This window comes from Pseudonaja textilis, chromosome Z, assembly GCF_049901715.1.
Source record: "Pseudonaja textilis isolate UNSWEBS1 chromosome Z, rPseTex1.2, whole genome shotgun sequence".
Classification (NCBI taxonomy): domain Eukaryota; kingdom Metazoa; phylum Chordata; class Lepidosauria; order Squamata; family Elapidae; genus Pseudonaja; species Pseudonaja textilis.
This window is the reverse complement of record NC_142008.1, coordinates 21213367-21238711: the sequence shown is the minus strand read 5'-3', so window position 1 is coordinate 21238711 and position 25345 is coordinate 21213367. Positions and strand designations below refer to the sequence as shown.

The 25345-nt window shown below is 37.9% G+C and overlaps 1 protein-coding gene across 5 annotated transcripts in view; it reads left to right on the top strand.

Moving 5' to 3' along the window:
- Positions 1-7778: 7778 nt before the first annotated feature.
- CDK14 (cyclin dependent kinase 14) overlaps positions 7779-25345 on the top strand; it is a 249999-nt gene continuing 232432 nt past the window's right edge. For 2 of the 5 annotated variants that reach the window (XM_087917907.1, XM_087917908.1), the window contains exons 1-2: positions 7787-8427; positions 14952-14983. In XM_087917907.1, coding sequence (XP_087774033.1) covers positions 8334-8427; positions 14952-14983 — 126 coding nt within the window. In that variant the 5' untranslated portion in view covers positions 7787-8333. Of the gene's footprint in view, positions 8428-14951; positions 14984-25345 lie in introns of all 5 variants that reach the window. The other 3 variants (XR_015740368.1, XM_087917906.1, XM_026716071.2) reach the window with 2 other exon arrangements.

Below are 25345 nucleotides of genomic sequence, written 5' to 3'. Positions count from 1 at the left end.
AATTTTGTCGCTTGTATCTTTACGCTTTATATTGACTGTTTCATAGTATGATTTGATTTCTTATTGTACCCTATGACTGTCATTAAGTGTTGTACCTGATGATGAACTATAAAAAGGGCTGCTGCGATTTCTTCGGTGCTCAGTCCTAGATGGAAGTAAAACAATTGACAATCATGCTGGTGTCCTGAGTCTCATTCCTGCGACTTAACACTGGCGACGAAGGTGGGATTCTGAGACAAAGGGAACCAGCAAGCATGTGGTGACCGATGAAAACCGGCAACGCATCGTGAAGAAATGGCCGGAAACAATTCGCCACGCGCGCCGTTCGATCCAGCAACCGAGGACTGGGAATTGTACATCAACCAATTCCTCATGTTCCTTGAAGGGAGCGACCTCCATAATATATCCGAACACAGAAAGAGAGCCATCTTTCTTACACATTGAGGGCCAGTGGTATTCAAGATGGCCAAACCGTTAGCGGCACCCACCAATGTGAAAATGATGGCCTGGCTGGACCTGGAAAGAATACTGAGGGCTCACTACACCCTAACCGTCTCCTGCCTCATCAAAAGACATGAATTTTATTGGCGCAACCAAAAAGAAGGTGAGAGTATCGGTGATTTTGTGGCAACGCTAAGGGACATTGCCGGGATGTGCGAATTCATAAATATGGATGAAGCCATGAGAGACCGAGTGGTCCTGGGACTGAGGGATCTTACACTACAGGGTTGATTACTAACAAAACCCAAAATAATGCTCCAAGAAGTAATAGAAGAAGCTACTGCAGCAAAAGCCACACAGAAATTGGCAGCTACCATGCAGAAAATGAACAAAGTGCCAATGGAAACCCCCCAAAACACCACCACAACCCACCACGAGGATATCAAGTCCCCATTGGAAGACAATGAAGAAGAAGAAGGGGTAAATCAACTCCGTTTGGAACAGGGCAGAAGAGACCAGAACAGGAAAATAAAGGAATTTTGTTGTGCCTGTTGTGAAGGGAACCATCCGCATTCCAAATGCCGTTTTCTAGATGCAATCTGCAAGTATTGTGAACGGCGGGGACATATTGCTAGGGCACGCCGAGCAAGAAAAAACTAGGGCCCTAGACAAAAATGGAGCACACACCCCCGAGAGAGGGAGAAACAAACAGGGAGCCATTTGAACTAAGATAGCAGAAACAGGCGAGGGAAAGAGACAAGCAACAGAAGAGATGAAACACATCAAACGGTGACCATCAGACACTCCAACACGACAAACGCCAGGGAAGTATATGTCCAGGTCACCATAGAAGGCCAGCCATGCCAGATGGAGGTGGACTCAGGCTCATACTTATCAATGGTATTGTGGGACACCATAAAAAGACTGATACCAGACATAAGACAGGAAGGACACAAAAGACAAACACTAATGCTTAAAGACTATTGGGAACAAAATTCCCATAGTAGGTACCAGACAATTCAAAGTAAAATTCAAAAAATACACAAGAATCCTTCCACTAACCATAGTCGACCAGAATCAACCCAGCCTATGGGGCTCGAATGGTTTGCACCAGTAGGAATCAAAGTAACAGGGATAAACAGCACCACCGAGGCAGAGTGGGAAGAAGATCTGATGAAGGAATTCTTGGATGTGTTCGACGGAGAACTGGCCAAGTACCAGGGGTCCCCAATTTCGTTTAGTCTAAACCCAAACCTAGCCCCTATAAGATTAAAGGCAAGGCGGGTTCCTTTCACACTAAAACCAAAAATCAGTGAGCAATTAGATAAGCTCATCGCACAAGGGGTTTTAGAACCTACTGGCCACTCAAAGTGGGAAACCCCAATTGCTACACCAATTAAACCAGATGGGTCAGTACACATCTGTGGGGACTACAAAGCAACCCTTAACAACATGCTCCAACAAAGTACATACCCGGTTCCAGTGGTACAACATCTATTATTTTCTCTTGGGAGGGGAAAAATCTTTGTGAAACTAGACCTCGCACAGGCGTACCAACAGTTGCCCGTTGACCCCCAAACAGTGGAAGCCCAGACAATTGTGACGCATAGGGGTACATTCAAATGCAATAGACTACAATTCGGCATCAGTGTCACCCCAAGAGCGTTCCACAGCTTAATGGAACACCTATTGCAAGGGATAAAAGGGGTGGTACCATAATTGGATGATGTCCTGGTATCAGCCAAGGACAAAGAACAATTACGAGACCGCTTAAGGGAAGTCCTAAGCAAATTCAAGGAGGCGGGACTAAAAGTACAAAAGGAGAAGTGCCAATTAGCCGTCGGCAAAGTTGAATTCCTAGGATATCTGATAGAAAGTGAAGGGATCCACCCCACAGAAAATAAAATCAGAGCAATCAAAGAAGGCCCCAGGCCCACAAATAAAACTGATCTGCAAGCTTTCTTAGGACTCATTGGCTTTTATAATATATTCCTACCACAGAAAGCAACCATTGCGGAACCACTATACAGGTTGCTTGACAAGAAAGCAACATGGGCCTGGGGGCGACGGGAAGAAACGGCATTCCAAGAAATAGAAAACTTGATCACATCAGACTGCAAAGTAATACAATACAATGAAACACTTCCAATAACACTAAACTGCAATGCATCACCTTTCAGCGTCAGCGCTATACTCAGACATGCATTACCAGATGGAAAAGAAGGACCCATAGCATTCTATTCAAAGACTCTGTCAAGCCGGAGCGGAACTACAGTCAACTAGACAAAGAGGCATTGGTCGCTGTCACCGGAATAAAACGTTTCCACGAATATATCTACGGGAGAACTTTCACACTAGTCACAGGTCACAAGCCACTCCTGGGTATCATCGCAGGAAACAAAGCTCCACCTAACATACTGTCATGACGAATGACGCGGTGGTCAGAATTTTTGGCTGCCTACAACTACAATTTAGCCTACCAACCTGGAAAGAACATAAATCATGCTGACGTGCTTAGCCATTGCCCTCTACCTGACATATAAGATAACCCAGCACCAACCACATCAACCCTTCAAATAGACATTAGAAAACCTACCAATAACGGCAGCAGATATCACGAAGGAAACACCCAGAGACAAAACCCTGGCGCAAATTTTAAATTGGGTAGGAAAAGGGTGGCCAGAAACGAAACCGCCAAACTGTTCCGGAATAGATAAAGAGAACTCTCAATCCTGAAGGGGTGCATACTATGGGGGGATCGGGTGGTCATACCAGATGTTTTAAGAAAATGCATACTAGAATTGTTACATGAGGGACACCCGGGTATTGTAAAAATGAAATCCCTGGCAAGGAGTTGTGTATGGTGGCCAGGGATGGATAAGGAGATAGGGGATTGGGTGGCAATGTGTAAACACTACCAGGAATCTAGCCCAACACCCTCCATAGCACCAAAACACGAATGGGAAACACGAAGGGGACCATGGTCAAGACTACACATTGTTTTTGCAGGACCAACCAAAGGACACACATTTTTAATAGTCATAGATGCTTACTACAAATGGTTAGAGGTAAGCATCATATACTCCACCACAACAGAAGCCGTCATCAGACAGCTCAGGAAACTTTGTGCAACACATGGGTTGCCGGATCTAATTGTATCCGACAATGGGCCACAATTCATGGCAACAACATTCGAGGGGTTTCTAGCACAACATGGGATAAGGCATGCACTGACAGCACTGGGACACCCAGCGACGAACGGACGGGTGGAACGCATAGTATGTTACACGAAGGAAACACTACAAAAGCTAGGGCTCGGGGATACACAAGAAAAGATAGACAAGCTACTAAGCATACAGCACATGACATCCAGTGCCACAACAAATAAAAGTCCAGCGGAGTTACTAATGAGGAGGAAACTTAGATCACACCTAGACAGACTGCACCCTACATATAGTCCAGAAAAACCAGCAAACTCCTCCAGCAATTGCTGCACATTTCAAACAGGGGACCCAGTATACACAAAAAAATCTTACAGGGGGACTATTGTGGATACCAGCAAAAGTGATCCAGATAACTGGGCCCCGTTAATAGAGGGTAGACACCCAGGACAGGAGGAGCTGGAGGAGGCACATAGACCAGCTCAGATCTAGAGCCATGAAGGGAGACCCAAACAGACCCATGGAAGAGGGGGGAGACCCCTCCAACAAACAAAACAAACCCAGGGAAGAAGGGGGAGACCCCTCAAAAATGACCACAGAGGAGGGAGGAGACCCCTCCAGCAAACAAAACAACCAGAGAAGAGGGGGGAGACCCCTCAAACAGACAAAGCAAAATAGAAAGGGAGGGGAAGACCCTCTATGAACATGAGAAATAACAGAACAAACCCTGATAACTATGCAACAATCACTACTAACACTAGCCCTGGTTGGGAAATGCAAACACGTACCTGAGACCAGGGAAGAAGGCAGGTCGGGGAAACAGGAACAGGTCCAGAAGGATAGCAGGAAAGCAGTCCCTGGCAGGAGTGGCCAGGCCAGGCTGACTCAACCAGCCAGGAGGTTCCAAGAAGACAGGCGGGAGGAACAACAGACCCGTCCGAACAGTCCAGAGGGCAAACCGCGACTGAGTTGCACAGGTCCAGTAGAAATCATAAAAGCCCCGCCTACGTACGTGACTACGTCCAGTAAGCGAGGCTCAGATTGGTTGGACTGGACCAGGTGGGGAGGGGTATTATGTATTAACATACTTGCCTGCAATTGGTTGTCCATGGCGGTGGGAAATTTGAAGAGCCGTCACTGGACACAGCCACGAGCAGCCCAACTATAAAAATGGCTGCCGTGGTTTCTTCAGTGCTCAGTCCTAGACAGAAGTAAAACAATTGACAATCATGCTGGTGTCCTGAGTCTCATTCCCGCGACTTAACACTTTCTTGAGCTGATGAATTGCTGAAACCAAATAATGTTTTCATGAACTGCTAGAAACCACTGAATACAGGCTTTTATTTAAAAAAAACCTACATCTTCAATAGACAGTCCATTTATATGAGTTATCCACAACTCAGTTGTTCTTATCTGGGGACTGCCTGTAACAGACCTAATTAAAATGTGGTTGTCTTGTGTCGTGAACTGATACTGGCCCCTGGTCTGCTAGGAATGGAGGCGCACAGCTGGAGGTGAGTGGTGGGTGACCAAGCAAAAGTTAATCTGCAGGTGAGCAGGATCTGGATTGCATGTGAAACCATCCACACCCACTCACCCCCTCCGTGGAAAAATTGTCTCCCACGAAACTGATCTGTGGTGCCAAAAAGGTTGGGAATCACTGGCCTAGGATAAATTCAATGTGAATTTATCTTATATAGGATTTATAAACTATGTGTGAATTCAGCCAAACTACAATATCATTAAATAAATAATACATCTTATATAGTGTGACTGTAGAAATGATAAAGTTTTATTTATTGCAAGAATTTGACGGAAACTATAGATTTTGTGCAAGGGTGAAGCAGTAGAATTCTATAGACTATATTAATAAACTTTAAATTTTATCATTCATTTAATTAATTAATACATAATTCATATACTTTTCTAATTTGTACTTCATATTGGTGTGGAGAGGCTAACAAATTATTCTCAAGCACACAGCATTTTCTGTGAGAATGCCTGAATTGAAAGATATATTCAAACTGCCTTTTATGAATACTTGCTAAGTAAGAAGGGGGGCATATTTAGAAAGGAATGTTAAATGTATATCTTTGGAGTAATCTATTTCTTTAAAATTGAGTAAGAAGACAATAGCATTAGGGAAAACAAGAACCTACCTCCAAATCCGACAGTGTTTGTTGGCATACTTTATTTTGCACTATTTTTAATGTGAAACAAACTTTGTAACACATTTGTGAGTTCGCATTTTTTTTTCTAAGTCAATATGATTAACTATGTTTTGTTGAATAGGTCAGAATTAGCTAGGTTTATATACTAAACTAAAATAGAGTTAAACTGCCTGAGCTCACACATCATGCTAATCTATAATGTAATTTGCTTGTTTGTGGTCTAGCATGATACACAGTTGTAAATCAATGTTTGTGGCTTTGAACTCAACCATTTGGGATTTACCGTACATACAATGTTGTTTAGCATGACGCATAAATCCCAACCCCACCTTAAAGAATTGGGTCGTGTGCAACAACAAAAAAATGTTTTCGATTAGTGCTAGCAAAAGGGCTGCTGGTTCTAGCAAACAGTCAGTCAGTCTTTTTTTAAACATATTTTATTGAATAAACTATAATTTGGCTGGGTTTACACAATACAGTAAACCAAAAATAAATCAAATATTAGTTCAGCATATTGGGATGAATCCAGCCTTTGTGTTGCAAGCAGCATTATTTAAATATGCAACAAATACATTTTAGACTACCAGTTTAAAGTACTGTTCATTTTGGACAGCCAGTTTAATGCAGTGCTTAAAGCATTAGGCTACGATTGAACAGGATGAGTTCGAATAACCTCTTAGGCACAAAGTCAGTCATTGTCTATCAGCCCTAGAAAGAAAGCAATGACACACCACTTGTGAAATGCTGGCAAGGAAACTGCAAGTTTGAACCAGACAATCCCTAGGTGTCAAGATCAATTTGGAGGCAACCTCCTGCCCAAAAAATCTTTATTTAAGAAAGACGGAAAATTTGAAGCATTAGATTTGTGTGCCTCTCTCTATTTTGCAAGGCTCTGTTCCATCTGAGCTAGGTACAATCACAACCGGTCAATACTCTGTTGGTATTTTGCCAAATGTCAGGACAGTGATCAAATGCCCAGGCAACTGATTCTTTTGGATCTAGAGACAATGACGACTCCAGTAAATAGATTGTAAGCTTTATTACTAGCTCAAGCAAGAGTTAAAAACAAAAAATATTAAAAGTGTACATGCCAACCTACATGATATCAGGAGTTCCTCAATAACAACAGATGTACCTCAAGGTGGCCAAATTTTCAACAATATCCAAGGCTAGATTCAGTAGAAGATAACTCTCCACAAATAACAACAACTCTGTGCAGTTTTTATCAAATCTTGATAGCCCTGATATAGTCAATAGTGCAAGACTTGAGCTTGATTGGCAGGCACGTGACCAGTGTGAGCCTTTCACAACAACACAACAAAAGCTTGGAAACTACAAGGCGATTCTGGCCAGCCCCCTTCAATAAAGATGAATGAAAAAGAAGTGGATTAGAATAAACTCTAAATTTCCAGACTCTCCTTAATATGAAGGTAAAATCAAAACATGTTACTAAGCTCGAAAAAAAAGCGCATTGCCACTATAGATGGAAGAAACATCAGGGCTGAGGACTAAAATGGGAAGTCAAGAAATCCAGAAAGCATCGCCGAGGCAGGCAAGAGTCGATTACTTCCCTACGCAAAGTGTCGTTGCTGGGAAACAACAGGTCCCTGTAATCCTCTGGGTTGAACTCAGGGAGACTTTATTCTAAATATTCTAAATGCATAAACCGAGCCTTTTACTCACATTGGTCAGAAAGCAAAACCAAAGGAAGGCAGCGGGACCTAATGGGGGCCACTCTCTATTGAGGCAGGGAAAACTATTGTGGGTTAGATGCGGCCACCCCGAGCTCCACCTCGCCCAGCACTTCGGAAAAGGAAAAGGGCACCAAGAGGAGAAAGAAGAAACGCGCCAGAACGCGTGCAAGAGAAACTCTCCGCCGAGCCGGCGTTCGGCGCTGCGGCCAATGAAGCGAAGGAGAGGGGAGAGGGAGGCGGGCCCAGGGTGGATGGGCGGCCTCCGCCTTTAGGGGAGAACGCGGGCCGGGCGGGCGGGGGCGCAGAGAGGCGCTTCGGGGCTGGGGAGCACTTCGGGGCTTCCCTTTGGCTCGCGGCTGCACGCGCGGCTCCCGAGACAGGCAGGCAGCTAGCTAGCTTCTCTTCCCGTGCCTTTCCCAGCTGCAAGCCTTCTCTTCCCTGTCCCTCCCTCCCTCTCCTCCTGCTCTCCGGTCGTCCCTCCTGGCAGCCCTTTGCTGTCCTCTTCTCTTTCCTCCCTCCATCCCAGGTCTTTTAATCCCCTTTCCCCGACATTCCCCCCACCCTCATACTTCTCTCCCCGAGAGAGACTCCGCTCCTACCGCCTTTCCTTTCCTCCCCCGCCCCTCATTGTCTTCTGCAGCCTATTGCCCAATTTCCAAAGCTGGGGAAACTCGCTATGGGCGAGGACGAGGCAGTCCCGGCGGCTCTCCTTTCCAGCACTAGCTAGAAGAAGCGGGGCCTTTCGGGTTCGGCCAGGAGTGTGAGTTGCACGGCGGCAACCTCTCCTTGCAGCGGCAGCGGCGTCTGTCCCTCTGGTGATCCGCCAGGCGTCGCGTTGTCTTGGGGCGCTCGGCCCGTCCAGCCCGATGTGCGACTTGCTCGACTCGCAGCAGCCGGCCGAGAAACTTAGCAGAATGAAAAAGTTACGGCGAACTTTGTCGGAGAGTTTCGGCAGACTAGGTAAAGGGCAGGGGGGGGGAGCTAAGGAGGGAGGGGGCGAGCTGGCATTCCTTAGCCCCGAGCCCCGTTCCAATTAACGCCTCGCTACTCAGTGGGCCAGTTTGCAAGCTGAATTGCCTTGGCTGACTTTTTGAAATTTTGTCTGCTGCCAAGTACGTTCAAATCTGTGCTGGAGAGAGTGATGGGAGTTGTAGTCCAGCACCCTCTGAAGGTCGACCAGCTTGGCTGAAGGTCTTTCCATCATAGCACTCCAGCGGCTCTGCCCCAATTTTCTGGCCGTCTTTTTGTGCATTGCAAAACTGTTTTGAAAAATTGATTATTCTAATAAAAGTGTATCCATTTCAAACCGTTTTATCCAGAGGTCATCTTGCTGATTAAATTGAAGCGATTAACAGCTGTTGTGTCCCGAGAATTAGTATAAATGTGTTCATTTCTCTCTGACTTACCTTAAAAAACTTTTAGCTGCTACTGGCTGTTGGTCATATTTAGCATAATATAAACTGTCTGTAATCTGCTTTTTAATACTTAAGTTGCTGATGTAGTTTGACATGGAACATTTCCAAATAAAGTAATTGACTGGCTGTGTACTCTCTCCTTATAAAAATAATTGAAATTAGATTAATATTAATTTGTTATGAACAATTAAAAATACTAAACAGGAGTAGAAAGTACTTTGAATTAATTGAAATTTGTTTTTTTTTAAATGGATTCAAATCCCTTCAAACTATTTTTGAGAAAAAGGTGTCTCTCCCCCCCCCCCCAATGAATGCTAAGAAAATATAAGGCATATAAAAAGGTATCTGAACTCTAGGACTGACTGACTGACTTTCTAATGTATGTTTGGTGGCTTTCCCATTACATGTTCCAGATGACCCAATTATAATTTGTTTCATTCTTTTGTAATGCAAGATTGAAGTCAAAGGATTTCCTACAAAGGATATGGAAATAGAAAAAGTTAAATTTATCAAAGGGTATGGAAATTAAAAAAAATGTATCAAAAATAAATGAAGAATATTATAATAAAATTGTTATACCAGATCAATCGGGTGGATAGTTGTAAATTGTATTTAAAAAAAAGTGTTCTATTTCTTTAATGGAATCAGAGTGATTCTTTTCTGGAGTATCATTTATGAAGGTTTGAGAGAAAGAACACTCCAATTGCTTGCCTACTTGAAATCATTCAGTATCCCATCGGGCCAAAATGTACTTTCTAGATAGAATTAGTTCTCCTAGTTGTGAGATGGAACAAGTTACATGGTTAACTAATAGTCTTTCAAAAAAGATAATCTAAAGCAGCAATGTGAGAACTGCATTTGAAAATGGGGTTTAATTCCTGCACTATCACCAATAATAATGGTTTCTGTAACAAAAGGAATCTTCTTGGCTTTTAGGCAATACATACCTTGTTCAATAATAATAGTAGGCAAATGAAAATGCTTCCATATGGCTTAGTGGTAATACAAAATTTGGAAGTCAAACTAATTTCCAACTATAGAAGCCTTCACTTGCTAATTAATTTGTGATTTAAGTTGTTTGGAATCTATAAAGTGCTGCTGATTTGGTACTTCACCAAAGATATTGCATGTTGTCCACAGTATAAGAAGCTCCCTGTGTGCATTGTACTCTTATTCCTTTGATAGCTAAATTAGCCACCAGAAGTTGTTCAGAAATTTTCTTATCTCTGCTGGCCCAATGTTCCTTGTCATCTTTTGACACTTCTTGCTTTGTAAATATAGAAACACCTTTTGAATGACACAGCATAATGCTGTGTCATCCATACAGAGATACATAAGATGTCATATTTACATTGGATATTCTACAAGCATCTCATACATTATTTATGGATTTCTCTTTATTCATCTGAATATTAGAGTATACATAGGAATATAGTATAAGCCATCTATAGTACTTCAAGCAAATTTCACTAGGATGCAAGTTGCACATCATTTAATGTTGTTTATTATATTTGTGCCCAGTTTTTCTTTAGGCAGCTCAAGGCAGGTAACACTTTTCCATTTTTTAAAAAAAGTTGGCAAATACTGTGCCAAATCTGCCTTTGAAGTATACGTTAAGCTATTTTCTGGTCAGAATAAGGGATGTGCATTTTAGGTAGATTATAGAAAGGGATATTGAAATTTGGAAAAATTCTAGTTGCTTCATTGAACTAAATAGTCTCTGTATATTCTTTCTGATTAATGTAAATTATATGCAGAATTATCTGCTAGTTTTGTGACGTTTCCTTGAAGCAAATAATAAATTTTCAGCTGTGATGATATCAAGATCTAGGGAATCAAATAAATTTGACAATTTCAGATCAGCTCTTCCTAAATTGCTGCCTTAGATGGATCTATTAGACTGTATCTTTCAAAATTCTGGTAAACATGACCTTTGGGATCTCTGTGGCCAACATTTTGGGGGCAATTGATGAAGCCTGTTTTAGATCAACTACTGAAAAGGAAATGAGTGAATGCCCTTACTGTATAGTTTTATTACCAATCCCATTACTCATAATTATTCCTAATTTAGTTTTTGGGTTGCTAAGGAAGTACAAAGCAATTTCTTGCTTGAATTAAAACGACTAAAGAATATCAGAAGCTTCTTTCCTTTATAGAAAATTGCTTGTGACTCTGGATGCCTCAGGTGTAAAGACTTATTTTTCACCTTGGCGCTTCTCATACTACCATTTATCCAACCCAGATGTAGAACTGAATCTTTAGTGTAGATGTTAGGTGGCTCAAATGCAAAATAAAGGCATGATATCTGATGCCAATAATATCAATCCTAGAGATGATTTCTGAATAGCATTTTGGGCTAAGTCTCTGGTTGATACTAAGTACCTGATAGTACAGTAATGGTGTCCTTGCTAAAGAGCTGAAAATCAGCAAACCATTCAGATAAATAAAAAAGGGCCCATTAGTCCTGACCTGTTACTCCCATTTATAGTGTTTCATTGTTTTAATGCTTGAGCAAAGTGTTTTGCTTCAAGCAGTTTGTTGTAGACATTGCAGATTGCTGTAGGAATGCATTTCATTCATTAATTATAAGAACTTGAGCTCCCTTGGCCAAACCTTGTGGATCTGTATTTTATTTCACACACTGGCTAGCTGGACAGCTTGCCCTAAAAAACCCACTAATGGTGGCCTTCTCAAGTTATTGCCACCGGCAGTTGCTGTCTGTTGGCATCCTGCCTTAAACCCTGGGTGGTCTGTTTTTGACTCATACTTAATAGCCATTGATAGACTTCCTCCCTGAATCTGTTAATTTGCCATTGAAGCTAGGTGGGTACGACAATATCATGTTGCAATTATTTCTATAAATGAATTATGCATAATGTGAAGTACTTTCTTCTGTCCGGTCACTTTCATTGAATGTGAAATACATTATTAGGAGGCAAAATCTATTATGTATAATTCTATTTAAAAATAAATAAAGTAACATTGTTTTCAAATCTAACAAGCCCTCTGTGCATCAGGCATTAAAAGTCCAAGCGTATTATGAATGTTGTGAAGTTCTTCTGTTTGTCTGTTAGAAGCTTGTTGATAGACAACTTCACTGAATGTCCCTTGAATTTCAACATTCTGAAAAATTTAGATTTTTTTTTTAAAACAAAGTCATTATATAATTAAACTTTTAAGTATATGACACATGTGACTGTCTGTATTTTTTACTTTAAGTGAGATCTATCTCCTTGATTTTTGTGAGTCAGAAAAGGGTTTTGCATTATTGTAACCATACATTTCTATACTACTTCTATTGCCAATATTTATTGCATCTACATTGAAGTATTCAGGGGGTACCCCAAGGCTCTGTTTTAGGCCCAGTACTCTTCAACATCTTCATCAATGACTTGGACAAAGGGATAGATGGGGAACTCATCAAATTTGCAGATGACACCAAGCTGGCAGGAATAGCCAAGATAGGCTTAAGATATAGAAGGATCTTGACAGATTTGAACATTGGGCACTATCTAACAAAATGAAATTCAATGGTGAAAAAAGTAAGGCTCTACATTTAGGCAAGAAAAACCAAATGCACAGGTACAGTATATATGGTACCTTACTCAATAGTAGTGACTGTGAGAGGGATCTTGGAGTCCTAGATTTAAATATGAGCCAGCAGTGTGCTACAGCTGCCAAAAGAGCCAACACAGTTCTAGGCTGCATAAACAGGGATAGAATCAAAATCACGTGAAATGTTAATACCATTTTATAATGCCTTGATAAGGCCACACTTGGAATACTGCATCCAATGATGTAAAAAAGATGTCAAGACTCTAAAAAGAGTGCAGAGAAGAACAGCAAAAATGATTAGGAGACCGGAAGCTAAAACTTATAAAGAACGGTTGCTGCAATTGGTATGTCTAGTTTAATGTAAAGAAGGACTAGGGGTGACATGATGTCAGTGTTCCAATATCTATGGGGTGGCTACAAAGAAGACATAATCAACCTAATCTCCAAAGCCGCTGAATGCAGTACAAGATGCAATGGATGGAAACTAATCAAGGAGAGAAGCAACTTAGAATAAGAAGTTTCCTGACAGTTAGAACAATTTATCAGTGGAACAACTTGCCTCCAGAAGTTGTGAATGATTCAACACTGGAAGTTTTTAAAAAATATTGGACAACCATTTGTCTGAAATGGTATTGGGTGTCCTGTCTGAGCAGGGGTGCTAGGTCTGTTTTTGTTTGGAGTGACAGACATACATATATTCTGTCTCTGATAATGTCAGCTTTATCAGGTAGACTAGGTAGGAAACATGGCCAGATAAGCTAATTCTGCTTTATTGTAAAGCTATATTAAGAGCATCTTACAAGCCTCAAAGTACATTTATTCTTATATCACTTATACAGCCCAATAATTTAAGGAAGGTTCCTGCCGAGCCTCTAGCTCTGCCGACTCTGCAGCTGTGGCCTATGTTCCCCTTATCTGATTGTTCCCTAAAAAGCATCTCTGCTTTGTGTCCCAAGGTCATTGTCACATACCATTTCAGATACATGGTAAATTACAGTACTATGGAATTTTATAACTTAAAATTATAGTTTTGTAAACTTTAATAATATTACTCGAGTGACAGCAAATCAGTGAGTTCTTAATTTTTTTATACAAGCTTTTCTTTCATTTAGAGCTAAAGTAACTTATTAAATGATTTAATTCAAAATTATTTATTAATCTCAATCTTGAATTAGGTTTAAATAATGTTAGAACTTTAGAATAAAGGTTAGCCAGTATTTTAGAGCCTGGAGTCTCACAGCATCTGATGATGGACACCTGATGATGATGATACAAAGCAGCAAGGGCTACAGAGATAGGAACAAAAATTATATTAATCTGTATTTTGGACTGGGAAATTTCTGGAAATGAGTTATAAATGATTTATCTTCTTGGCACAAAGCTAGATTCCATGTACAAAACAATTTTTATACCATAGTATAGGTTTCTACATTCCCCTATGGTGGTAGGACAAAATTACAGGCAGTCCTTGAGTCACAACAACTTGTCAGCTCTTCATTAAAAGTCCAGTTTTTCATTGAGGATTCCTCTTCATTCTTCAGATGAAACTTGATTCTGAGCACATACAAGGAGTAATAAGTAGGAAACTTGTTTATGTGTCTCATGGTGCTTTTATAGATGCACCTCTTGCTGTATGCCCATATATTTTTTTGAAAGAAATGAATAGATGGAAAATGGAAAACTGATTTGTTACAAAACAATCACCATTGTCTAGCATCTTCTAATTCTCACATGAATCAGAAAGGCGGTGTCTTCAGTGCTTTATTTGAACAGGTGACCTTTACTCAGGTAATGATAAGGATAAGCAGTAGAGCTAAAAAGCTATGATGCTAAAGAGAAGAGTGCGTTTCCCTTCTATTATTGCCTTATGTGGTAGCCATCTGGTAGGAGAACTCAGAATGTACTTTCAGAAGTGCACTTGCTTTCACTCACAGGATCTTTTTATTAATAAACAAGGCTCTGGTTTTATTTTCTGTCCCTTGAAACTTGATTATTATGGTGTGTTGTCCTGTCCAGTATCTATAAAAGCAAAAAAAAAATCGGTGTGGTGCTTGGAGATATTATCTCCAGGAAAGCACAAATCTGTCAGATTTCAAGTCCACATATAACCCTCCTTGCTTGAAAAAAGCTGCAGAGAACAATTTATTGGTTTGTATTGTATGTTGTTGTTTTCCAGCACTGTCGCAATTGTGATTAGATGGCCTGTATTTGCTCAGTACCTTTCCATTTATTCAGCAGTTTCAAGCAGCATATGTAGCATCTCTTCCTTTTTTCTATCTCATAACATTTGTTCTTAAAAATAGCATAAATTATAATTTAGATACATTAAACATATTTCTTGTTTCACATATTGAACTAATAAATATAAACTTGAAGAGAGAGAGAGAGCATCACACATCTTTCTAAGTGAAGTAATTTTATTCAATTAAACAACTACAAAGAAATATTTGCTTCTTAGTATTTTGTACTAATAATGTAAACTAATTAGATAACGAATTATATCTTTTTTTCTAGCCTTGAAAAAAGATGATAATGGCTTTGATGAGGTAAGTTGTATTTTCTAGTTCAAATTTTATTTAAAAATAGATTGGGCAAAATATTATAAATTAAAAAGATGAATTAAAAAGAATAATAGTGACTAAAATAAATTATTACAACACACACATACATACACAAGCTATGAAAAAAACTACATAAAACAAATTTAATTTAATTTGATATAATTATATTTCTAATTGTAAGGAGAAATTCTCATTTTGTGCACCCCTATTGAACACTTCTAATTCAAAAAGGTATATGTATAGATGGAGTAATATAAGTTATTATGCTGATTTAATCTATAAAAGGGTACCAGATATAGAAATAAAAAGTATTTGTTGCTGTTTTCATTTTTTTTAGCTATCTCTTTTTCACACTTTTAAATATCGCTAATATGAAGAAAGATGTACTTTAATTCTTCCAGTTTACTGCTATATTATTTATATAAATTTATAGGAAGAAAACAGCATATTTTTATATTGTACTATTTTATGTTTTTTCCAAGATTACAGCTGCATTATAATTATTTAATAAACACTGTTAGTAATTTTACCAATGTTGTCAAAAATTCCTAGCCAAAATGAGTAACGAAGGGATTAATGACAGTTTTTTGTAGGAATATGAAATAAAGGACCTCTTTCAGTAAACGCTGTAATACACTTTTAAGCAGATGTATATTTATAGTGGATGATTTCTAAAATATATTTAAATAATACTTTACATTACCGAATATTTTGTATTGACTCATCAAATTTCAAATGCCAAGTCATTTCCTGTTCTTTTAAACATTTTCAAGAAAGTCTGTTCTATTTAATATAAGAATTTCTAAGGTATTGATAAGATTATTCTGATTTAAAGTGTTTTAGAAATCTGTTATACTTCATACATTGTTAATACCCTTGATTTATAAAATCTTGTGAGTTGAAAAGGAAATTACTGAATATGGTTTCATAAAACCACATTAGAACATGTACCAATTTATCTGCAGAAGATATTCAACAGAAATCCTCTTTTAAAAAGGGATCAAAAGGCATGAATAATTAGTACACCAGTTAGGTTGCAGCATAGAAGATTTATTTGAGCCTATACACAAGAATCTGATCAGCTAAAATTTAACACTAAATTGCCGCCAGATAAAGGTCAATTATATTCAGGAGGAGTTGGATCTAGAGTGCTTGTGGGATCTCAGTGGCTCTAAACTGATAATGCACTTTATTTTATTTTATTTTATTTTATTTTATTTTATTTATTTGTTTGTCAAACATGTACAAGATAACAAGTATGAACATAAACAGGGAATAAATATGGATAAATGGGGACAGTAAGACAGAGATGGTACGTAATTTCCCACTTCTGCTTGCTCTTTTTCCACAGGAATCATATTTTTCCATATGTTTAAAATTTAGATGGCCTACAAATAAAATAATTTTTGGAAAGTTTCTTCAAAACTTTAAAGTAACTTTAACATATGTATTTGTGATACAGGATATTAATTTATTTCAGAAAATTGAAGTATTGTCCTAAAACATTGTGCGTCTCGAGTTAATTAATGTGAGTTTTTTTAACTTAAAAGTAGGCAACTGCATAATTTATAGTTCTGAAATGGAATGTTCTGAAGGATTCTAGTATGCACCATTCCTTATTGGCTTCTTTCTGACCTAGCTATTCCAGAAATAATTCTTAAATTTTCTGGAAGTTAGTTTTCTGAACCAGAAATGTTTCTTGTTCTAGATCGGTGGTAGTCAACTTGGTCCCTACTGCCCATTAGTGGCTGTTCCAGCTTTCATGATGGGCGGCAAGGGTTTTGTCCCCTACTTTATAAATCACCATTACTGTTGAACCGGTGGGTGGTTAGAGAAAATTTTACTACTGAAAGAGATACAAAAGTGGGCGGTAGGTATAAAAAGGTTGACTACCCCTGTTCTAGATGAAAGAGGGACTGAATTGACTTTCATTTTTACATATTCCTACTGAATGTTTTTCAGTTTTACATATACTTAACTGAAAATTGTTATCATATCCACAACAAATCTCAGTGAGAGTTCTATTTATATGAATTGTCTGATCTTGAATTTTTTAAAATAATCCCATACCTATAAAGGAAAAAAAAAATGAATTCCTTGTTATGTATGCAAGTAATATGCAAGTAATAGATTAGAAGAAGTTGAAACAAATAAAATTTATACAGAATCTGTATAGTTATGAAGATAAAAACAGATTATGTTTTTCAATTAATAAACATAATAATAATATCTAGTGAGATTCTATTGTATAATGCCTAAAATTGAGTCATTTACCTCTTTGCCTTAATTTATTACTAGATTCCAAATGAAGACTTAGTCCTATCATTTAGATAGGCTGTTGTCTTCATAGCAACTTTCATTCCATCTATTTTGAGACTATGTTTTGATCTGTTCTCTGAAAATTGAGAAGCAAATCGGTACCGTTAATGTGAATTGTAACTTAAAAGGAAATGGAATATGGCACTCCGGAAATCAGGTTGTCTGGAGTGATGAATTCAATGAGTTTGTCTTTATACTGAATTTGTAAAAGTACAGAAATTACGTCAAAGTATAAGCTGTATAATTGTTTCATTAAAAGTCTGAGTCATAAATTCTGCAACCAGACCTGTATCAGGCTATTCTTTTAATTGTATTATAAATCTGGCATGCTTCTAATGCTTTGTTTCTTCCTTCTGGAAGTGACTAGACTGTTTATAAAATTTACAGGATGTTAAGAGTTCCTTAGAATTCTTTGATATAGAAAGAAAATATTAAACTGTACTTTAAGTGCTTGTCCCAAATTAAATCTCCAGTAAAGATAACACTTTTTTCGTGCTTGGAATAGATTAATGGATGCTTCTTTAGCCTTGTCTCCTGCAAAACATATACTGTTATCAATTGTATAAACATAGAGAGTGTTTTTTCCTTGCAGTGTAAGAATCTGGTAACTTTCTAATTTATCTACTAAGTGGCTGTAGCTAGAAAAAGAGAATGATTTGAATTTGCTTATGTTCTGCATATCTACAATAAAAGATATATGTAATCATAGGGCACATATTTATATACAAATAATCATTATGACTATATATACAAGTAACTTATGATTTCAGTGAAGCACAGAATTTCTGTTGCTAAATTTTTAAGTAAGTTGTGCCCCATTTTATATTTTTGTCACAACTGGTAAGTGAATCACTGCAGTTGTTAAGTGAATAATGTGGCTATTAAGTGAATCTGGTTTTGCCATTGGCTTTGCTTGTTGGAAGCTAGAAAGGAAGGCTACATATGGTGATTGCATGATCTTGGGATAGTGCAACTATCATAAATAAATGTTAGATGTATAGTGCCTGAATTTTGATTACATGACCATGGTATGTAGCAACTATTGTAAGTGTGAAAAGCCATCACCCTTCGTTGCTTTTTTCAATATCATGTAACTTAGAATAGTCACTAAATGAATGGTTGTAAGTAGAAAACTACACGTATAGCCATTTTACTAGTCCTTTTTTGCCTGGGTAATACTGATTACCCCCAGAAAAAATTAAACAAAAATAACAGGTAAGGGAGAAAAATATACACTGATCCATATATTGTTTTTCTCATCTAAACTTCTCAGCTTCCTTTTCTTGGGATTTTATCAGCTCCATTCAAACATAATTTTATCGATCTTCTTCCCTACTGTTCACTCTTCCTTCATATATTTTGCAATTCCATATTCATCCTGTTTATCTGTAGGACCAAAATGTTTTTATATGTCATTTACTTTGGGGTAAAATTCACACAAATATATGCAAATTAAAAATATTTAATATTCCACTGAAGAGTCTCTGAAACTTTCTATCTTCCCCATTTTGCAAAGTGTGGAGGAAATGGTGGCAAAAAGAGCAATAGTTTTCAGAGTAAGTTCATTATATAAGTAGTTTTGTACTTAGTCACTACAATATATAACTTTCATTTATTAATGTTATTTAATCAGTGATACCCGCGGTTGGGATTCTACCGGTTTGGACCAGTTTGGGAGAACTGGTAATTCTGGTGATCATTTGGCCCTGCCCACCCACCCCTGCTCTTTTCCTGTGCTTTATTTCCTTGTTTTGAGCACAGCTGATTCGCATGGCAGAGCAGTTTGCCATGCATCAGCTGTTTTACTCATCGGGGATGCAGCAGAAGGTAAGTATTATAGCTAAAAATGGTATTTTCTAAATGCTGTGCACGCGGGCAAAGTATGCCCTCACTATTATTACACTGGTTGAATCGCACCACTGGTGATACCCCACCCTTTTAAAAAATGAAATGGGTTTAGAACATTTTCTGTATTTAATGCCTGCTCTCATATGCCCCATGAAAGCAGTGAACACCTGGGGAATGGGTTATTGTACAGATTATTTCTAACCTTTTGTAAATTTTATGTATCTATTAAACTTTTAAGTATAGTTCTGAATCCTCACAGATTATTTTGCTGACATTCAGGAGGCGTATTGGACAACATGTAGAATTTAATTATTCTATGTTCTCAAAACACTTCTTGTTAATTTAATGGGATTGTTAGGTACTTTGACTGTGCACTGTAAAATAAGGGAGGGCCTAATATATTTCTGGGGATCATTAATTCTATATTTGTCTCATAATTGGCAAAGCAAGCAGGACTTTTTTTTCTAGGCATAGAGATTCATGAATTGTCCTGGAATGCTAGGAATCATTTGATGGGTGAATATAAATTATTCTTCCTTCTGGTGCTTTATTTACAGCTCAAGTTTATTTTGCTTTGTCTTTAAAGTTAATTCTAGGGGAATTTATTGCCAAAGGCTGGCTGGGTACTGCAACAGATAAAATAGTTGGGCTCTGATCCTTTCAGTAAAAACAAGATGGGCATCAATCAACTTTGTTCGCCATTTCTGTGCTTTATATAACAAGCTATTGATTTTTACACATGAGCAGGGCTTCAATGGTAAAAAAAAAAAAAGGAAAAGAGAAAAAAAAGAGGTCAAACTTCTGTATTTCTGTACCAGGATGATGGTTTGAGATTGAACCAGGAAACTGAAAAAAGGCCTGGTAAGAGTGGAACTGCCAGCATATAAAGGGATCTACAAAGAACAAATGAGAGATATCGTTAAAAGTGGAAAAAGCAATAGAAAATTCAAAATGAGAGGAAATACTATACTGTAGTATGAAGTAAAAATCCCAGAGGAAATTTAAGCGTAAATATAAAGAACTGTTTGAACTTAACCTTATGCTTTCCACTTGGACTTTAGGCCTACCCAGCGTGACAATGTGAACAGATTGAGGTATTGTATTTTTAGTCTAAATTATACGGAAATGATTTTTTTCTAATTGATACATTTTCCCCTTCTGTGTGTATTTGCCTGAGTTAAAGAGGAATGGTTTATTAGTATAGTCCTGCTGTGAAGGAAGCAATCATAGTATGAGTTGCAGTTCCTTCGTATTTTAAAAGGGACATGTAAGTGGATATTTGTGACTATAGTCCACTATCTGTGAATATTAATGAATTGATCGAATGCAATCCTGGAAAGATGCACTGATCTTATAATTCTATTTTTCCCTTTCTTGTTACAAATGTAAATGTATACATTTAAAATTTATCAATTCTCTTCAGAGCTAAGTTAGGATTTAAACCAGAATCCCCACTAGTTCCAATAATTTAGTGTGGAGAGCAATGTTAATCTTTGCCCTCTAAATATTTTGGACATCAATTCTCATTGACCAGATTGGCTGGGCAAATGGGAATTAAAGTCCAAAACATCTGGAGAACATCAATTTGTTTATCAGTTCTGTAGCTCTGGTATAGATTTTCACTGGTGGCAGCAGAAAAAGGGGGAAGTGGAAAGTCTTGGTTGTATAAATATGACCTTTGTGCCACTAGTGGAAATGAGGTTAAGTTCTAGTATAAAGCATTTTCAGGATATATGGTTTCAAATAGCTTTTTAATTTTCTTTTAGGCCACAGAATCTTGGTACAGATTCCATTACCCTGCAAAGAGGGAGATAATTTTGCTTCTCTGATTCCAATTTCATAATTTACAATCGTTTAAAAACACTTAATTACCCCTTTTTTGTGTTGCAAATATGCTGTAATTAGTGGCCACCATTGCATTTTTCTGTAACAACTTAGAGTGGATAGTAAACCACTTTTTCAACTTTAATTACATTTTTATATAATTTTTATGTTTTAAAAACTTTTATAAGTTTTTAACACATATATCCATATGTGTTAATATTAAGATGAAAGAATATTTTTGATATGTAGTGTGTTAGTACGGAATTGATTTTCAGAATAGCTGATTTCCTTCAGTATTATTTTTTTCATTATACATTTATATTGTGATACAATGCATAATGTGAGCTGTTCCCAATGTTTTAGACAGAGGAGAAACAGAAAAGAGAGTAATTCCCTGAAGCATTGATTTTAATAATTGGGTAATCTACACCTATGCACTGTTTTGCCTCTGCTGACGTTTACCCCTTGGAGCCACAAAAAAGCCCTTGAAAAATACCTTCAGTCTCTAACTATTAGTAAATGTCCTGTTGCTAGGCTTATTCCTCTTTTCTCCCCTCTTCATGGCTCTGCCAGTCCTTCTTTTACATCAATAGATAGACAGCTGTTAATGATAGCCATCTCTTGTGTTATCTATGTCCTGGGTCCCCAGGCCTGCTGTCATAACCAAGTCTTGAGGGACCTTCAGATATTAAGGAGTGATGAGGTCACCCTTATCTCCAGGGGTAGCAGATTTCACAATATGTGTATCAGAGCAGAAGAGGTCCACCGTCCAGGGCCTGCAAATGTAATAATACTTTAAATAATGGCACCCATAAAATACCATTCTATGAGATCTGTTGGTGCATCCAGTGAAATTGGGGAGAGGCAGTCCCTCAGATAATGATGTTCAATGCCATGTAGAGCTTTAAAGGTTTACATAAGCACCTTGAATTGGACCCAGAAACAAACTGTAAATCAGCACAGCTCATGTAGCAGCATTCTAACAGAAACATACATACTGTGCTGCTGCATTTTTGCACCAGCCAAAGTTTTTGGATAATCATCAAAGGCAGCTTCATATAGAGTACATTGCAGTAGTGTATCTGGGAGGTAATCTGGGCATGACTGACTGAGGAGGCTTGTTTGATTCAGAGACCTTCAATGTAGATGAAGTAAAAAAAAGCACACTGACAAGATGACTATGGCAAGCCATTTATTAATTGTTAGTATAAAGACTTATATAATCATCAGGAGTTAAGTTCAATTTAAAGGAAATTTTACTGACAATAACAGCAAAATACAATTTAATAAGAAAGTTGAAAAAAGTTTGATTTATAAAGAATTGACTCTTCTTGGTTTGCAGCATAGCCCTTAAGGTTATTAAAGGTTATTTAAGGTTATTTAAGGTTATTAAACTACAGCCCATCTTAGAATTTCCCAGAGACTTTGTCCTCTCTATTATAAAAATCAGATACTAAACTAGATGTTTCTGGTAGAACTCTTAACCTACTTCTGGAGTAGCAGAAGGATGTATCAAGCTTTTTCTGAAATACCAACTTTGCTAAATTGGATGGCCTTTCTTCCTGAGGAAAAAATGTATCAGAATAATAACTAGTTTAAGCAAGTCATAACAATCTTTGTTCCTCAAGGTGAAGAACTGTACAAAAATGCCATCTAAGACATAAAAGCAAATATACTGTGGGAAAATGCAAGGCAGATGTTGAATGGCTCCTAAGGTAGGAATAATAAGATAGTGGAAAGCCATAAGGAATGAGGACATGTGTGTATACATGCTTTTATGAACTATGATAAGTGAACAGCATACTCACATTGGGACAAAGTTTTTTTCTGTTTGGTCAGCTGGACTGTCTACTTATTTTTATCTAAAATTATTTCAGTGATTTATTGACCTCAAATAGTTCTTGCTTATGGAATATCTTAACTTTTATTTTATTGTTTAGAAGCGAATGAACAAGGCCGTAACTTTGTTTCCCATAGAATCCACATTTTTGAGAAACCAAAAAAACCAAAGGGTTGGTACAGGATTGTATCTTTAACTTCATTTTCCAGTTGAAATATATTGTTCATAGGAAGATGCTAGAACCATCAGTGGCAGCTGATGCACGCACTCCCAAAATATCTTCTCCATCATTTAATTATTCTCTGCATCACCACTCACCTCTATTCTTTAGATTTCATAGCTCCAAAAGAGACTATATACCGGTAATTGGGATTTTCAGATTATGGATTATAACGCTCTTCATCCTAATTGGTGTGATAGGATGTGATTATTTTTATATTATTTTTTCTTTCTGCAGTCTTTAAAATCCTCAAAGTTCTAGCACATGGGTGTCAAACTTGATCGTGTCACGTGATGTATCATGATGTTTTTTGCCAGGATAGTGTGGCCTGCAGGTGTTGTATCTGCCACACTAGACAACCCTGTATCTAGCATCTTGCTTTTCATGCTCCTTTCTCAAAGTTCTTTTCTTTGAACTTCCATTTTAGCAACACTGGCAAACCTTCCTTGTAAAATCAGTGTACAGCAGGGGTGTCACAGTCAATTTCACTGAGGACTGCTCCAGGATTTCTTTGACTTCAGAGGGCTGGGTGTGGCCAAGGGGGGCATGGTTGCCAAGTTCTAAGAATGCAGGACTACCCCAAGACTCTCCCTCATTGTTATTATAATATTCTTCCATCTCTCCATTCCTTCCTTCCTTTCCTCTTCCTTCTCCTTTCTTCTTCCTTCCCTCTTATTTTTCCTTCCATGCTCTCTTTCCATTTTTCTAACTTTTTCTTTGTCTTTCCTTTCTCCTTTCCTATCCCTTCTTGCAAGCTCAAATGCAAAAGGGGAAACATTTCTCCATTAGTTTTTAGTTAGTTTTGCTAGCCCTCTGCCAACAAAAATGGAGCCCAGGGCGGCTGAATTCAGCCCCTATGGTCTGTTTTCAGCTATGACCCCCTGTAGTCCTCTGATAGTGAAAATGGAACCTGGGAGGCCATAGGCAACCCGTCTGCACCCTGCTTTTGGCTGTAACGGCCTCCTGCAGCCCTCTGCCAGGGAAAAGTGCCCAAAAGAGGCATTTGCACCCCCCTGAACTCAGTTTTTGCTGGCAGACATTGCGGGCTGGTCCTGTGCTGTCCTGTGCACAGGCCAGATCTAAGGGAATAATCCAAATCACTCATCAGATTTACTATTCTTTACTATTCTATTTCAATTTTTGAAATAACTTTGTATTTTCTTGTAAAGTGTAATTTTAATTACACATGTGAATTAATGTCACTTTATTCAGTGAGGCTTGATCCAATGCTAATAAAGAATTAAATAGTTTAAAAATCTGTAGCCATGGCTCAAACCTTTTAAAGGAGCCATCTGAGTTCTCTCTAATGTCTAAACTCTTTTTATCAATATAGATTATAAATAAAGGTTTTTCCCTATGGAAAAGGATTCTTCTAGTCAACAATCAAATATTAAAATCAAATCCACATGAGCCCCACTTTCCAAAGCAAAGAACAATAATCCTTTTGCTGCATATTCCAAAAATTAGAAATATAGTTACACTTTTGTTTTTTTTTTAAAGGGATTGAAGAACATTCACCCAGCGATTTTCATAAAATGTGCCACTCTGAGAGTTCTTGATCTTTAAGGAAAGCCAAAGAATTTTAAAAAAAGTTCAAAGAGATTAAAAGATGAGTTAGTTGAATTTGGGGTCCATTTAAGTGACATTAACAACCATAAGCATGGAATCCTATGATTCCTAGCAGATTGCAAGCTGACCGTAAAAACACAGTTGTAAAGCAGCTGTTTGATGCACATATTGGGATCTAATGATCTTTCTTTAACTCTGGATAGATTTCAGTTGTTTATTTCTTGCAGTCCAGTGAGTTTCCAACCACAATGTGTTCCCCTCTGTAGAGGAATTTTGCCATTAGGATCACTAGAAGTCAGAGTAAACTGTTTTTATTAGTGTACTTACACAAGCTTAATTCTGTTAGATTAGAACCTCTAAAAAGAGCAATAAATCTCATTTCTCTCATCTAAATAATGTATATCCTTGTACCTTTGGTGTTTTATGGATAGAGCAGCAAAGTTGTAAATTTTTGGAGGAAGAGGTTATGGAGAAACATTGGCACTACCACAAGAATTCTGGAAAGGGTTTCAGTACTCTTAACTATTCTTCCAAAAAATACACAATTTGGATAGAGAATAGTGTGCAGTTTTTAGAAAACTCTTGCTAGCTTGAAGTATTCAACCTATTAAGCTTTCCTGTGTCTACCTCCCCCACAAAACTCATTTGAAATACAGTGTTCTCAAATCTCTTCTATTAGAATAGGTCTATTAGGACAATATATCCAAGGTTTTTTCAGGACTAGCTC